The sequence below is a fragment of the Acomys minous genome, assembly GCF_964271855.1.
Source record: "Acomys minous genome assembly, chromosome: 11".
Taxonomy (NCBI): Eukaryota; Metazoa; Chordata; class Mammalia; order Rodentia; family Muridae; genus Acomys; species Acomys minous.
In genome coordinates, this window is record NC_140492.1 from 35074349 (window position 1) to 35090293 (window position 15945).

General features: G+C 36.5%; 1 protein-coding gene across 5 annotated transcripts in view; it reads left to right on the forward strand.

Annotated features, from left to right (window-relative positions):
* The window catches only part of EPHA6 (EPH receptor A6), an 896620-nt gene that overhangs the window by 586823 nt on the left and 293852 nt on the right, over window positions 1-15945 (forward strand). For 4 of the 5 annotated variants that reach the window (XM_084801066.1, XM_084801064.1, XM_084801065.1 and 1 more), the window contains one exon: window positions 4064-4226. The exons of the other annotated variant lie outside the window; for it this stretch is intronic. In XM_084801066.1, coding sequence (XP_084657192.1) covers window positions 4064-4226 — 163 coding nt within the window. The remainder of the gene's footprint in view (window positions 1-4063; window positions 4227-15945) is intronic. 5 annotated transcript variants of the gene reach the window in all.

The window sequence follows — 15945 nt, forward strand, 5'->3', positions numbered from 1 at the left end:
AAAATCTGGAATGGTGGCACAAAGGTCGTGGGAGTAACCAACCAATCTCTGAATGGTACCCATGCCCAACACTTCCTGGGTGACCAAGAATCTGAAACTAGATAATGCAGGGACCTAGAAAAAAAAATCAAATACTACTGTACTAAAATTTATGAAAAGTAAAATAGAAACACACACACACACCAAATGACATTCTGGATAATCATAGATCCATGCCTTGCTCAGCCATCATCAGAGAAGCTTCCTCTTGCAGCAGAAGAGAATAAATACAGAGACCCACAGCCAGACATTATGCAGAGAATGACAGACCTTCAAACACTGATCCCTAAATGGGGTATCTCAATCAAATCCTTCCCTTCAGGGGTCAGGGAACCTGGAGGAAGAGAAAGTGGAAAGAAAATAAGAGCCAGAAGGGATGGAGGACACACAAGAAAACAAAAAAGCAGGTCCTCTAAATCAACATGAGAGATGCATATACGTATCCACAGAGACTGAGGCAGCTTGCACAGGTTATGTACGGGTCTGTGTCAGATGGGGCTCTCAGCTGAAAGTACACATGGATGGACGCCTGCCCCCATCCCTAACCCAGAAGCTATCTCCAATTGATAACCCTTTGCAAACGAAAATTTAGCTTCCTCCATGGGAGTCTAATAGGAGAGAATTACTCTTAGGGACAGGTTACCAGCAGTAGATGGCAAACAGAAATGGACTCGAAGGCATTTTTTGTGGGTTTTTTTTATCTTACAATGTCATGACAGGGCTTTTCTTTTTTTCCCTCCAGGTCACTTGCATACATATTGTGACTTCTGGTTTAGTGTTTTCGTGAGATTATTGTGTGTGGAGCAAGAGGGCTTCCTCATCTTTTACTCATTTCTCACGTCTTCTCCTGGGATCTTTTCCTTCTCTTTGTTTTGTCCAATTCTAATGTGTTAGTGTTTGGTTTATCTTATATTTTGTTTTATTATATTATGTCTGATTAGTATCCATTAGAAGCCCGATGCTTTCTAATGAGACACAGAAAGGAGGTAGACCCAGGCGGAAGAGACCTGGGGAAGGAACTAGGAGGAGCACAGGGAAGGGGAGCTATGATGCAGATACATTTGATGAGAAGAAAATCTGTTTTCAATAAAAAGGAGAGAAAGAGTAACAAATGATCATACCTTTAAAAAAAAAAAAAAGAAAAAAGAATGGTCCGGGAGTGCTCCTACAGAGAAAAGATGAAAAAGTATACATTTAGAAACAGTCAACAACACTCCCATCCTACAACTAGGAATTCTGAGTCACGGTGACGGCGCTCCTCGAGAAAAGCATGTGCGACTGCTGTACTCCATTCCTTCTGCTGGGATAAGCAAGGGGTCGAGCTGTCTCGTGTAGATGTGGTCTCCACCTCAGGACAGCTGCTTAGACTTGGAATGTCTAAGTCAGAAAAAGAGCAGCTAGCCAGTGTTCTGAAATAATAATGGCCTGTGCTTGCAGTAGATGAAACCTAACTTCATTTCCCAAGAGATTAAAGCTCCTGAGAGGAAAAAGTCCCCTTCATGGGCTGTCCTCTGAAAAAAGCTAGTGGCGAGGTGGAAGCCAGGGCCACTGCCACACAGCTGGTGGTGAGTGGAGTACACTTAACCACACTACCTGACTGAAGATTGTTATTCTGAGCAATTTGTGCAAATAAGATACCAGAAAAACAAAAAATCTAAAAGCTGCCTACAGTAGGTATCCATGACTCTGTAACTTACTAAATAGGAAATTACTGTTTAGCTTAAGTTTTAGTGAAGCAACATTGACAGTGTATAATTGTTTAGCAGCATGTAAGAGTAAGCTTTCCTTTCCATGCCATCTGTCTCAGGGAATAAGACAAAATTACTTAGAATTGTTTTACACTTCTTCCCATAACCACCATTTCAAATGGTAAGGGAACATTCAAGATACAATATAACTTATCTATTACAGGAAAATTTTATCACAGGTGGAATGTTTTCCTCCTGCACATGAAATTGAAAACTTTTAATGAACTGGAAATTTCTACTTGAAACAATATGGTGAACAAGCATATTTCAATTTCTCTATACTATGGTGTTTTTAAGCCCTAGACTACAAATGTCTTGACATCAGCTGACTCCTGCTTTCAATTCTTAGCAGATGATTATAGTCATCAATATTTTATAGACATGGTCTTGTTTCCTTGGCTCTTGTGCTAGATGCATAGATTTCTATTTACTTTTTACTCTCAAAATTACATACACACACACGCGCGCGCGCACACACACACACACACACACACACACACACACACACACACACACGTTCCCAATTTTGTATATTACTTATAATATTGCTGTAGTTTGGTCATTTTTATAATTAAATTTTATTATGTGAAATAGAGATGGAAAATCTGATTACTTGGTTCAGACACTGAATTACCATATAGTATGTAAAGTTATGAAAAATAAAGCCATGAAATTTAATAGTAAGCTTCCTGTTGATATTTTTTTTCTCAAAGCAACATAAAGGAAATCATTGTCATAGTTTTAAACCTTAAGTCATCACCCGCAAGTACAAGGACCTTGACACATTCTCTTGTCTCCGTAGATGTATAGATTTTTATAATCTCTTCTTAATCTAGAAAGTCTCTTGAAATACTGAAGTTTCCAGGCCAACCAATATGTGATCCTAAAAACACAGACAGGACTAATCATTAAATGAGTCCTTCTTTCATAGGAATTTTACATTTAGACTAACAAAAATCAAAATTCAGTTTGGAACCTGTTGACTTAGGTTGACCTGTGTATTAAGAAAAGTTCTTTGTACAAATATAGATTGGCTCTCCCTTCCCTAATATTCTTGAGCATTCCAGATCTGGATTTTTTTTTTCAACTTTTGGATATTTACATAAACATGAGCTATCTTGAGAATGGTATCCTGTCTTAACTCAAAATCCATTTAAATTTCTTATGTGCATACCTGCAGGTAATTTTATATGATATTTTCAGTGCGTCAGCATCTTGACTGTTACATATCACATGAGTTCAGATGTGCAACTGTCAGCATGTGATGTCATGTCAGGACCTGAACAATTCAGCTTGAGGAGCATTTCAGAGTGCAGAGTTTTAAAGTAGAGAAGCTTGTGTTTTACAGTTTATTGTAGATGTCTTATTAAAATACGGATTTTTTTTTTTAGATGAAAGCTTTATAACACCAAAACAGTAGAAGTTTAGTTCATCCCCCCACCACCATGGTCTTGTAAACAATCCCTTACGAAAGCAGGTAAAATGAGCAGTTCTGGTCTGATGGAATGAGGGAGAGAGCCCACTTAAAGGAACGTGAACTCACCAGGTCATTCAGATTGTCAAAGTAACCCCACGTCACCTTAGCTGGATAAAGTAGTTAAGCATAAAACCAGAAGACAGAACCACGCCTCTGTCGAGGTCTGTCTATGATTTCACTGGGGTTGTAACTATCCCCTACCTGTTGTCATTGCTACTCTGTGGGCACAGTTCGAAGCCCATCTCACAATCACTATGTACCTTGCACATGCCGAGAAGTGAATTCTCGCATCTCAGTGGGGAAAATCTCATCATTTTATTTATTAAAATCCACATAGTAGTGAAAATTTCTAAGGAATTAGAATTATAAACAGAAGAAATTGATAACTACATAAAGACTTCAAACTGTAAAAACCTATTTCATTTTTATTTCACCCACAGGTCTACCCAAAGGTCTATCCACAGATAGCCCTGGTATTTTCTCACTCACTACCTATGAGTATTATGTAATAGATTCACGATTCCTGACACTAATGCCTAATCTAGTGTGTCCGTGGTGATGAAGAAGAAGCTGCTATTCTGTTGAAACATGCTCTCTGGCCATCACTAGTCCATAAGAGTCAAAGTCTAAATCACCAAAAGTCCAAATGGAGTTAAATTGTGGAGACCCATGCTTACATTTCTTTCAAATCAATATATTTTATGTTCAGAGCACCAGTCCTCAGTCTCCCTGGGGACCATATCTAGGAAACGGTAGGGTCACACTGCCTTATTGCCTTTCTCCTTTTTTCTGTCCCTAGGAGCATGAGCAGCTCACCTATTCCTCCACGAGGTCCAAGGCCCCCAGTGTCATCATCACAGGCCTCAAGCCAGCCACCAAGTACATATTTCATATCCGAGTGAGGACTGCAGCAGGCTACAGTGGCTACAGTCAGAAGTTTGAATTTGAAACAGGAGATGAAAGTAAGTTTCACTCAAAGGTGTAAAGTAAGATGGTAATTTAGGACTATTCCAGTGGCCATGATATTATAAAACCAGGTGTCCCAATTTTTAACCACCCTTTCAAATGAGAAAGAGTTCATAGAAGTACCCACACAGTCATTTGAGGTACTGTTTTGATGCTAATCAATAGGTACCTCCTGAAATACCTTGCTCTCTCACAAAAAAAAAAAAAGCCATAAGGTGTCACAAACTTGTCCCTTTATATAGAATTTATCACACACATTATTACATGGCATCATAATATATGGTGTGAGTCAGATTGTCTACCAGTCCTGGCATCACGACACAATACTAATGAAAATTAGGAAGATAAGAAAGCCAGGAACCCGTGATTTCAGCAATCAATTCAAAGTATACACATTTGGCTTGTTGCCTCAGATCAATAAAAACAGTGGTCAGGAGACACATTCCACCAATGTGTGCATTACTAGATTAAATATGGATGCACAGGCTTTATGATGGACTCACATTATTCCCACAGGCTCAGTATACCGAAAAAACCAGAACAGAAGATGAAGGCAGTGAAGTATATCATGCATTTAAATCTCTTAATAATTATAAACCCAGATATGTTAGTGAACACAGAAACCTATCATTCTTTCAGCTTTTTAGTGTGCTGGACAGAGGTCAGCATCAGCATCCTTGTCTAGTCACTGCAGGTACCCCCAGAAGTTTTGCCTGAGGTCTCAGCGCCCAGTTCTCTTGTTGTTCTTGGTTCAGATGCCGTCCTACCTCACCCTCCCTTCCCTGGAAGCCTTTCTGACCCGTCTGTTGGGAATCAGAGCCCTTTACACCATCTTGGCACATGCCACCAGTCAAGTATCTTTAATTCAAATGTACCTGTTCATCCGAGACTTCTGGATGGGAAGCCGTGACAAGGTATATGGCCATAACTCTTCAATTTGCTCTTGTATCCTGCGGAGCCTCCCATAAAGCCTGTAGGTTACGTGTTCTACACGTTGCGAGCTGAATAAATACTACAGTGATTTGTGACCAACTGACCAACTATGTGACTGTCAGTTAATGCAGACTCTTTTATCTACATCTCAGAACATCCTGTTCTGAAATTAACATGAGTGAAAATTTGCAATTGATTTCAAGTACAATTTTTACACCGTTTAATTCATTTTCTTATTTGACTAGATTTCCAGGTAAATTTACCTTAGTGAGTTTTCCTGAGAGTGCATTTATAACATAACAATTCCCTACTCAAAAGTGTGCCTTTAAAAACTAGATGAATTATCTCACTGATAAAATAAAGAGAGCTAAATAGTTGTTAACTTTTCTAAGCTGGGCAGTAAGCTTTTGATCAATACTAATACATAAACTACCCATTCAAAAAAGATGGGCCTAGGACATGAACATAGAGCTCTCAAAAGAGGAAAAATAGGTTATAATATATCTAAAAAAAAAAAAAGTTATACTCCCTAGCAACTAGGGAAATGAAAATCTTAACAATGTCGAGATTTTATCTTACGCCAGTGAGACTGGCAAAGATCTGCAGCACAGCTGACAACAGATGCTGGGCCTTATTCACTGTTGGTGGATGGCACACCACCACAGGCATTATGGAAATTAATGGATAGAATTCTTGAAAGGCTAAAAATAAATGTACCATATGACCAACCTTGACAAAATGTAAATGCAAAAAAGAATAGAGCCCCCAAAAGATGGTGATTTAGTGATGGCTTTGTCTTCGCCTTATACTTCGGCTATGCATGACAAGTGGTTAAGGAAAAATGGTCAACAGGATACGGCAAGGACACTTCCTTGAATAATTATATATTGATTGCATTGTGCAATTGTACTTGGTGATTGATAAAATATATTCTTAATGACTCAATATTAAACACCTACCTCCTAAGTATTCTCTTTATTGATTAACTTGATCCTTCTCTTAAAAATCTTTCTTTTTGCTACACTGGAATTTGTATTTGATCATGTAACAGAATCATGCATACTCTGAAGCCACTAAAGACAGAAGATTTGGTGCTGGCTTAACTCCAGGCATGTGCACAATTCTACCCTGAGCAATTTATACAAATCATTTCCTTTAATTCTAACAGCACCACTCCACTCCTCTTTTCAGAAACATAATTAGCTGCATCCATAACTGTATACTAAGGAGTGGAGGTAATAGATGAAAGCCCTAGAACTGGCTAACAATAGCACCAGAAGACACCACATTCTGAGTATGAAAATGGCTTTAATTAAACCTTTAAGAGACAAAGTATCTGAGAAGAATCAGAAAAATGTGTTTCTCTAAATCTGGAGTTTAGGTATATGAAATAGTTCCTAGTCAATTTACAGCAAAAGGAAAACACATTTAAAGGCTTATTCTTCATTGTACTAGCTTTGAAATGCATTTTAAGGCATGCTGTTTATGCTCAGAAGAGAATTCCAGTGAATAATGTCCTGGTAGAATGGGGGCAGGTTTGCCATAATTTAATAATATGATGATATGCACCCCAGTTGATAGCATCTGTCTTTTCCTCTTCGTGTTCTCCTAGCTCATGTGTAAATTTTTATAGCTTTTGTTTCTCAAGTAGTATATGAACTATTATGGTGTCAACTTTATTACTAAGTTCTCCCTTGTGTCTTCCATTTAATTAACTAACTTTATAATACACTCATAGAGAAGGGGTAAGGGCTGGGGGATTAGCCTCTCTCTCATTTGATAGCCTGTTTCAAATATTTTAAAGTAAGCAGAATAGTTTACTGTTCTGTCCTCTTTAGCTGTATCCATTTTATTTTGTTCAGGCTATATTTTCTTAACAAAAAATGATAAAAATAAAAATGAAAAAAATCAAAATGGATTAATTCTTTTTCAAAATTATGATGCTCTTAACAACTAATAACTACTGTACTCTAAGTGATAGTGATAGCCAAAGAATGATCATAGTAATACCACTTAATTTTCAGCCAGTGCCTTCACTTATTTACTCATTCATTCATTCATTCATTCTTACATCATTAGAATAGTCTAATAGAAAGTATTTAACATATATAAAGACTATTAATTATGGTTGCTATATTATACAACTACCTCATTAGCCTTTGTTTCTAGTTTTTAGAACAACACCATTTCATATGTATACACAGAGAGATATATTGGTGATAAACTGATTAGTAATAGGTATTAATTGATAAGTATCTGCTTAGTTGTATACATAGTAACACATTATTTCTTCTTATATTTTTATGCTAAGCGTACATTTACATATTTTGCCACTGACAGCACTTATTGGTTGCCAGTTTTGTACTGGACGTGTTATTTACCATGCTTTATCTCTTTCTACTTTTGTTAGGATAGAGTTTTAAAAATTAGAAAAAAATTAGATAATATCACTAAGAAAACAAGAATATAACATTTTCTATGTGGATATTCTTGAAAGACATAAAGAAACAGAGTGTAGAGGATAATGAGATTTTTGTCAAAATTAAAATAAAGTGATATAATGGCCCCAAACACCAGCAAAACTGGTCAAGTGCAGTTCACTCTGTGAGATGAATGAACCTACAGAGAAGATGAATCACCTCAAACTTTTTAATGTCCTCGTAGTCAGAGTTCTGACCAGATGAAAATTAAAATTACAAACTATACCACTAATATTTTCCATATCCTTAACACTACTTTAAAACATATTTTATGTTTTTAAATAATAATTTCTTTAAAATTTTTTAATAAAATTGTTTAATGATTATGAAATGAAATATTTAAATCACTGTCTATATCTCAAAAATGCTTTATTTTAGAATCATTGTATATAACTGTATAAGTACATAATTAAATACAAATTAAAATATTGTCTGTTTGTATCTATGCTGAATATTTCTTTGCATTCTGGGAAATAATCTTCAGGCTATCCAATGGAAGTTGAGTCCACAGTTAAAGGTCCACACTATTGTTGAACTTCTCCATCTATTGATTGGCCATTTACTTCTTTTTTGGGGGGAGGGAGAGATGCAGAAATATTTTATTTACGCAGAAACAAATATTAGGGAAGAAGTCTTCTATGCCTTGACTCTAGGCCAGACCTTTATTCTTTCTGTTTGTTTAGCTGAAATGACTGGCTCGACGTCAGACAACAAGCCAACAGTATATGCATCCCAGATGGTTTTTTTTATATAATTTTTTATTAATTTATTCTTGTAACATCTCAATGGTTATCCCATCCCTTGTATCCTCCCCTTCTTCCCTCCCTCCCATTTTCTCCTTATTCCCCTCCCCTATGACTGTTCCTGAGGGGGATTACCTCCCCCTGTATATGCTCATAGGGTATCAAGTCTCTTCTCGGTTACCTGCTGTCCTTCCTCTGAGTGCCACCAGGTCTCCCCCTCCAGGGGTCATGGTCAAATGTAAGGCACCAGAGTACGTGAGAAAGTCATATCCCACTCTCCACTCAACTGTGGAGACTGTTCTGACCATTGGCTAGATCTGGGTAGGGGTTTAAAGTTTACCACCTGTATTGTCCTTGGCTGGTGCCTTAGTTTGAGCAGGACCCCTGGGCCCAAATCTGCCTACCATAATGGTCTACTTGTAGGTTTCTAGGACCCTCTGGATCCTTCTACTTTGCTATTCTCCCATGCTTCTCTCATCCAGAGTCTCAATGGGATGTCCTCTCCTCTGTGCCAGTTTCCTGGTAAGTGAAGGCTTTCATGGGATATGCCCCTTGGGCTAATATGCAGATATAAGTGAGTATATACCATTTGAGTCTTTCTGCTTCTGGCTTAACTCACTCATTATGATCATTTCTAGCTCAATCCATTTGTCCACAAATTTCGGGAATTCCTTGTTTTTAATAGCTGAGTAGTATTCGATAGTGTAAATGTACCACAGATTCTTTATCCATTCTTCTACTGAGGGACACTTAGGCTATTTCCATGATCTGGCTATTATGAATAAGGCTGCTATGAACATGGTTGAGCAAATTTTCTTGTTGTGTGCTGGAGCATCTTCTGGGTATATCCCAAGGAGTGGAATAGCTGGGTCTTGAGGAAGCCCTATTCCCATTTTTCTGAGATAGCACCAGATAGATTTCCAAAGTGGCTGTACTAGTTTGCATTCCCACCAGCAATGAAGGAGTTTTCTTCTCTCCCACATCCTCACCAGCATGTGGTGTCGCTTGAATTTTTGATCTCAGCCATTCAGATGGGTGTAAGATGGAATCTCAGAGTTGTTTTGATTTGCATTTCCCTGATGACTAAAGAAGCTGAGCATTTTTTAAGTGTTTCTCAGCCATTTGATATTCCTCTGTTGAGAATTCTCTGTTTAGTTCCAAGCCCCATTTCTCAATTGGGTTATTTGGTTTGGTGGTGTTTAATTTCTTGAGTTCTTTATATATTTTGGGTATTAGACCTTTGTCAGATGAAGGGTTGGTGAAGATCTTTTCCCAGTCTGTAGGCTGTCGCTTTGTTCTCTTGACAGTGTCTCTTGCCTTACAGAAGCTTCTCAGCCTCATGAGGTCCCATTTATTAATTGTTGACATTAAGGCCTGGGCTGTTGGTGTTCTGTTCAGGAAGTTGTCTCCTGTGCCAACATGTTCCAGGCTCTTCCCCACTTTTTTTTCTAAGTGACTTAGTGTCTCTGGTTTTATGTTGAGGTCTTTAATCCACTTGGATTTGAGTTTTGTACAAGGTGACAAATATGGGTCCAGTTGCATTTTTTTACACATAGACATCCAGTTAGACCAGCACCATTTGTTGAAGATGCTATCCTTTTTCCATTGAATGGATTTGGCTTCTTTGTCAAAAATCAAGTGACCATATGTGTGTGGGTTCATATCTGGGTCTTCGATTCGATTCCACTGATCAACTAGCCTGTTGCTGTGCCAGTACCATGCTGTTTTAATTACTATTGCTTTATAGTACAGTTTGAGATCAGGTATGGAGATTCCTCCAGAGCACCTTTTATTGTACAAGATTGTTTTAGCTATTCTGGGTTTTTTGTTTTTCCATATGAAGTTCAGAATTGAACTTTCAATGTCTTTAAAAAATTGTGTAGGTATTTTGATAGGGATTGCATTGAATCTGTAGATTGCTTTTGGTTGGATGGCCATTTTTACTATGTTAATTCTCCCGATCCATGAGCAAGGAAGATCATTCCATCTTCTCATGTCATCTTCAATCTCTTTCTTCAGAGTTTTGAAATTTTTTTCAAACAAGTCCTTCACTTGCTTAGTTAGAGTAACTCCTAAATATTTTATATTGCTTGTGGCTAATGTGAAGGGTGTGGTTTTCCTAATTTCTTCCTCTGCAAGCTTGTCATTTGTGTATAGGAAGGCTACAGACTTTTTTGAGTTAATTTTGTATCCAGCCAATTGGCTGAAGGGCCATTTACTTCTTGCCTTGGCCTAATTGTTATTCAGGTGACTGAGAGAGCCAATACAATCCTTTTCCCTGAAAGCGTGAATTAGAGCTTGCATTTTTTTCTTTGTGTAAATTTAGGTTTCACCTGTAGGCTATATAAACCAATTTTTGTAACAAAAAAGCCACATTTGTCAGCAATTTTAAAGGTCTAGTAACTGAGTCTAAGTCACTGACTAGTTTTATATATTATAAAATAAACATGGATATACCACTATGACTAGATTAACAAAGATAGGAATTGCTGAATCGCAACAATATTTAAAAGAACCATATCCTGTATTGAGCATGTATAGCAAAACTGGAATATAGATCTGAATGAACGGACCTAATCACTTAAGTATTTTGAAAACATCTGTAAAAATTAGGTAATTTATCGTGGTGTGGTTGGAAGCAATTGACTTACTTGAACAGGGTGCTAATGAGAGTGATCCTGAACACTAAGGTACAAGCTTGCTTTTAGTTCCTTCTTTCTTAATGCATTCTTCACTTATCTAGTAAGTTATTTTTTTTCCTAAGTTCCATATTGTATATATTTAACCTCTAAATCACTGGTGATTAAATAGCTCCATTTTAGTGAATGAAATATGACCTATTCAAAAAGTATTGATTTCTCTCCAAATCTAATCACAACAGACATCACTTTTCTTCATTTCTTCTCAAATAAATGTGGCTCTGTGGATATAGGATTGTTTGCTACCTCAAACACCAAGGGTTTGTGATGTCATCACATCTGAGGTTCTGTAAATACCTACAAATGTACACTGCTGAAGTTCAGACTAGCTCACCTATTTCTTGACATAGTCTTGATGAGCAAGAAACCATCTACCTTTAGGAGACTTTCAGTAATAATTTATGCAACACCTAATTTCATTACTATAGTAAGCGTCACAATAAAGAGATATATCACTAGCTTCTTTTTTATTGACAGAACAAAACCAGAATGAGTCACGTATATGTATGATATATACAATTTTAGTTATAAATTACTTATGAAATTTGAGAACACTTTTGAGTGAGGGACAAAATGTTTTTATTAATCATGTATTTCCTTCGTAAATTTATTGTTAAAACCTTTATTCCATTTGACTGAGTCTGCTGGTTCAAACACACTCTGTACTGCCTCAGTTGCCTAGAAAGAAATTAGCTACATCATTATTAACAGCAGCTAGAAATTTTGGAATGATTATTAATGGCGGAGCATGAAGCAGAAAGAAGACCAACTGACCCTGGTGGAACAATAAAAAAGTTAATTAATCAAGTAGGGGGAATATTTCATATTTATGAGTCTACTCAGAGAAGGACAAATTTCAGGGCATAACACATTAATCTGGAATGATCTCCCTATCAATGGTGTACTTCCTGAGTTAGTGTCTCTATGAACGAGAAGAATCAGTGGAAAAGAAGGCTTTCCTAGTTTCGATTTCCACAATACACAGTAGTCTATCTTATGAAGTAATGAAGTTTCTTCCTAATATAAATGCGCAGTAAAGGTAGGACACTTATTTGCTAAGTAATAAAGGAACTTCTTGATTTATATAGGATGTTGAGACAGAGCCTAATATAACTTATGCCATTGAGACTTCACAATATGATATTTATTGAGTTGTAATTGTTTCTCAAGCACTATAAAGAATGTTGTTATTTTACCAGATGTATGGCTCAAAACCTAAAGAATGTATAAAAGCAATATATTTATTTTCCATGGATAGTAAGTGACATAATGAGCATTAGGCCTTTGTATGTCAATGCTTAACATCAAGATAGTGTTACCTTTTTCTCCTTCAGTATTTCTGGTTTTTTTTTTTCTCCACTCTACCATTCCTTTTCATTTTCTACATGATTAGTTTTTCTTTGCTCTCATTCTTTAAATCCCCTTAATTGATTATATTCCTCTCTAGGCAAAAATAACTATTAATGTAAAGGCAGATGTTTAGGACATATAATGTTTATAAATCATCAAGCATAAAGTTTAAAGAGCTATGAGATGTTTTCATTTGGTTGTTTTTATTAGTGCACACATCATGAGCTAAACACAATGCTTTAAAAGGGACAAAATAATTCAGTTAGTTTAGTTTATTTATTTATGCAGGATGTAGAAGAAGAGTGACTGTCCAGAAAATGGAAGTCTCCCTTTAAGGAAAATTGTATTGCTAAAAAAAAGAACATGTTGTAGTAATTTTATGTAGATCAAGTAAGGATTTTAAAGGATAGGAACTAGGCTTATGTACCATGAGACAGATTGAATTCTTAATATGAAAAATATTAATGATTATAACTTGCTAAATGGCCTGGAAAGAAAATCATTAACAATTAGCAGATACTTAGAAGTTGTAAAACGTGCATTTTAGAGTACAGTGTTAAAATTTGGTTCATCCATAAAAGCAAAGTAGCAAACAAGTGAATCTACTGATAAAGAAGATATAGGATGATAAGAATGAAAAACCATAATTCATATAGAAGCTATCACACATTGACTAAAAGTTGTTTTTCTGTCCTATGGGAGCAGTCAGTATTTCTTTTGCTTCTTTATTTTTTGGGGTGTGTGTGTGTGTGTGTGTGTGTGTGTATTAAGACAATTTCAACTAAACAACACAATATGAGCTGAATTCTTTATTATGTCCATTAGGTACTCAGAAATTGTTCATTTGGAGATGAACTATGAACTCTGACCAACATATCTTTATTTTCTGTTTTTATTTTTATACCGCTTATGTTGCTTTACATGTAGCTGGCTTAAAAATGCATTCTGTGAGAGACAAAAGGACTAATGTCACTCAAGAACACATTGTCAGTTGTTTCCAATTGCTTCCATTTCATCATTCTCCGCACATGCTTCCATTATTCACTATTATTTGTCTCTTGTATACACACACTAACAAGAAGCCATATGGGGAGTGCTCAGGAGCTTCAGGAAGCTCACCTGGAAGCCACATTAGGGACTTACTCATAGAGTCCTTTATGTCATTCATGAACTCTGGTTCTATTTCTACTTGGTTTGAGATGGATTTTCTTCTATCAGCCATCATATAAATTGTCTAAATTTTTCTGTCAAAGTCATTTGACTTTAAACCACTGGATTCTTCTAAGGAACAAAAAAATCCTTGGGAGACTTGTCAAGTTGCTCCAAATTTAGCAGGAAAAAAAATTTGCTCAAGGTAATAGTTGAAGATTTGGAAACATTCTTCATACTATAAGAATCTGCTTTATCGGCTGGTGGGTGTTTAATGACACAGTTTAATTGTTACAAAGGCATCAAGGGCAAAATGATTAAAACCTAATCTCTCATAATGACTACATAGAAGCCACCACAAAACTACAGCAACACAGCTGAGCTGCAACTGGTACCTCACCTCCACAGAAGCCTGATCACAAGTGGAATAAAGAAGGGAACGGGCGGGGAGTATTGACAGAGGCAGTTATGAGGCAGTATTCAAAGGCATAAGGAGACTTCCCTTACTGTTAAATGATAAATATTTGTGATACACAGCTATAGCTGTGTAGAAAAGTCTGGAAATACTTGGTGCCACAGCGCAGCTGTCAGTGAAGAAGCAAGAGACTACAACAACAGACAATACAGCTTAGGTTTATTTTAGAGTTTTCCCCCATAGTAGCCCATCATTTTTCCAAACTGACACATTTGACCTGAATGAAATTAGTGGTATTTTATGTGAATTATATAAATGTTGACTATCATACATTTCAAAACATAATGGCACACTTAAAGCTTGAATATTCTAAATTTTCTTAGCGTTACTCAGAAGTAAACTCACTTAAAGTAATACATAGCATTCTTTTTTTTTTTTTTTTAATTTGTACTAACCCAAAGAAAATCATCTATTTTTACTTTTGTCTTTCTGGGAATGTATAAAACTGAATGGACAGATTTTTAAAAATAAACCCAGGCAGAACTCCATAGAGACACGTGTGAAGAATTAAGAAGCAAACGAAATATTTTGCTACACTTCACTTTTCCAAGGTATTTCTCTGTATTTTATATTGTTTTATTTGGAAAAATCACAGAAGCCCAGTAAAAGATTTAGCTGTGTGTGCAAACCACCCCCCCCAGTGTGTATCTGGGAGCACATTATTACACTATAAGGAAAAGCCGGTATCAGGGAATGCCCTCCTTGCTTCCAGATAAGAAACAGCTGATATAAAGTAAAATGTATTGCTTGCTCTTTATGCTTTTTAGAAAACTGAGTACCTTAAAAATTGTATTGAACTATTGTTATTTTATGCCTTAGATTTGCTGAATGCATAACAAGGAAACACCTTAAATAATTTTTCAACCATTTCAGCCTATTAAATAAATATGAAATGGTATAATATTACTTGCTGAGCTACAATATATAGAATATATACACACTGTCTGCATTATACTTTCTATTTTCATGCCAATATTTTTAAATGACACGGAGAGCATTCTAAATATCACTGTGTAAATTACCATGGAAACTTTAAAAAGTGGAAATTTGGTGTATTTTATGCCTAAATTTAATAGAATAGCACCGGAAGTAAAGGATGTTTGACAAAAAGCTATCATAGGCCATCTGATCCCATCTCTTTATCACTCCTTATGAGTATCAAATGTCAGCATGAGCTTAAAGGAAACAAACTTTCTCTAAACAGCAGCCACAAAACTCTGATTTGAGGGTCAGCACCCTCTTTTGATAAAGCCTCTTAAACTGACTCATAGGACTAACAAGTTTAGAAGTGAGTACGAGATCACGGGTCAATAGTGGCTCAGGTGATATATATGGGTACAAGAAATACAAGCCATTGTCAATGCTCTACTTTATCTTGCCACTGAGGCTAAAATTTCCAGGTTTCCAGTTTTTCTTCCAGCCCTCTGTAGTTATGATGATAGACAAGCTATCCAGGGCAAGCTTCCCATAGGAACTTGTCTAGAACCATAGCTAAAACATCTAATTATTTCTTCACCTTCATTTTATCCACACTAAAAATAAACCTTTCCAAATATCTTTTTTATTGTCATCCTATAAGCTCTCATCATTTTGCACTTCCCTGGAGACTATTTTAGCCTTCAGAATTCACATACTGAAAGTGCTGGAACCTTGGGAATTATCAATTTAAATTCTAACTCATGCTTGCTTTCTGCCAGCATGCAAGCCTGCATATCTCTCCTTGACAGTTCATATTTGAGTCTTTGGAATTTCAAGACACACTGAGTTATGACCCTCTCACCAGAGCCTCCAGAGAAAAGCACAGCGAAGCCACCTCACGTCAGGCCTGCAGTGAAATTGTGCAGTGGCAGAAATGTTGGAAATTGAGTTATCTGGAAGACTTCATG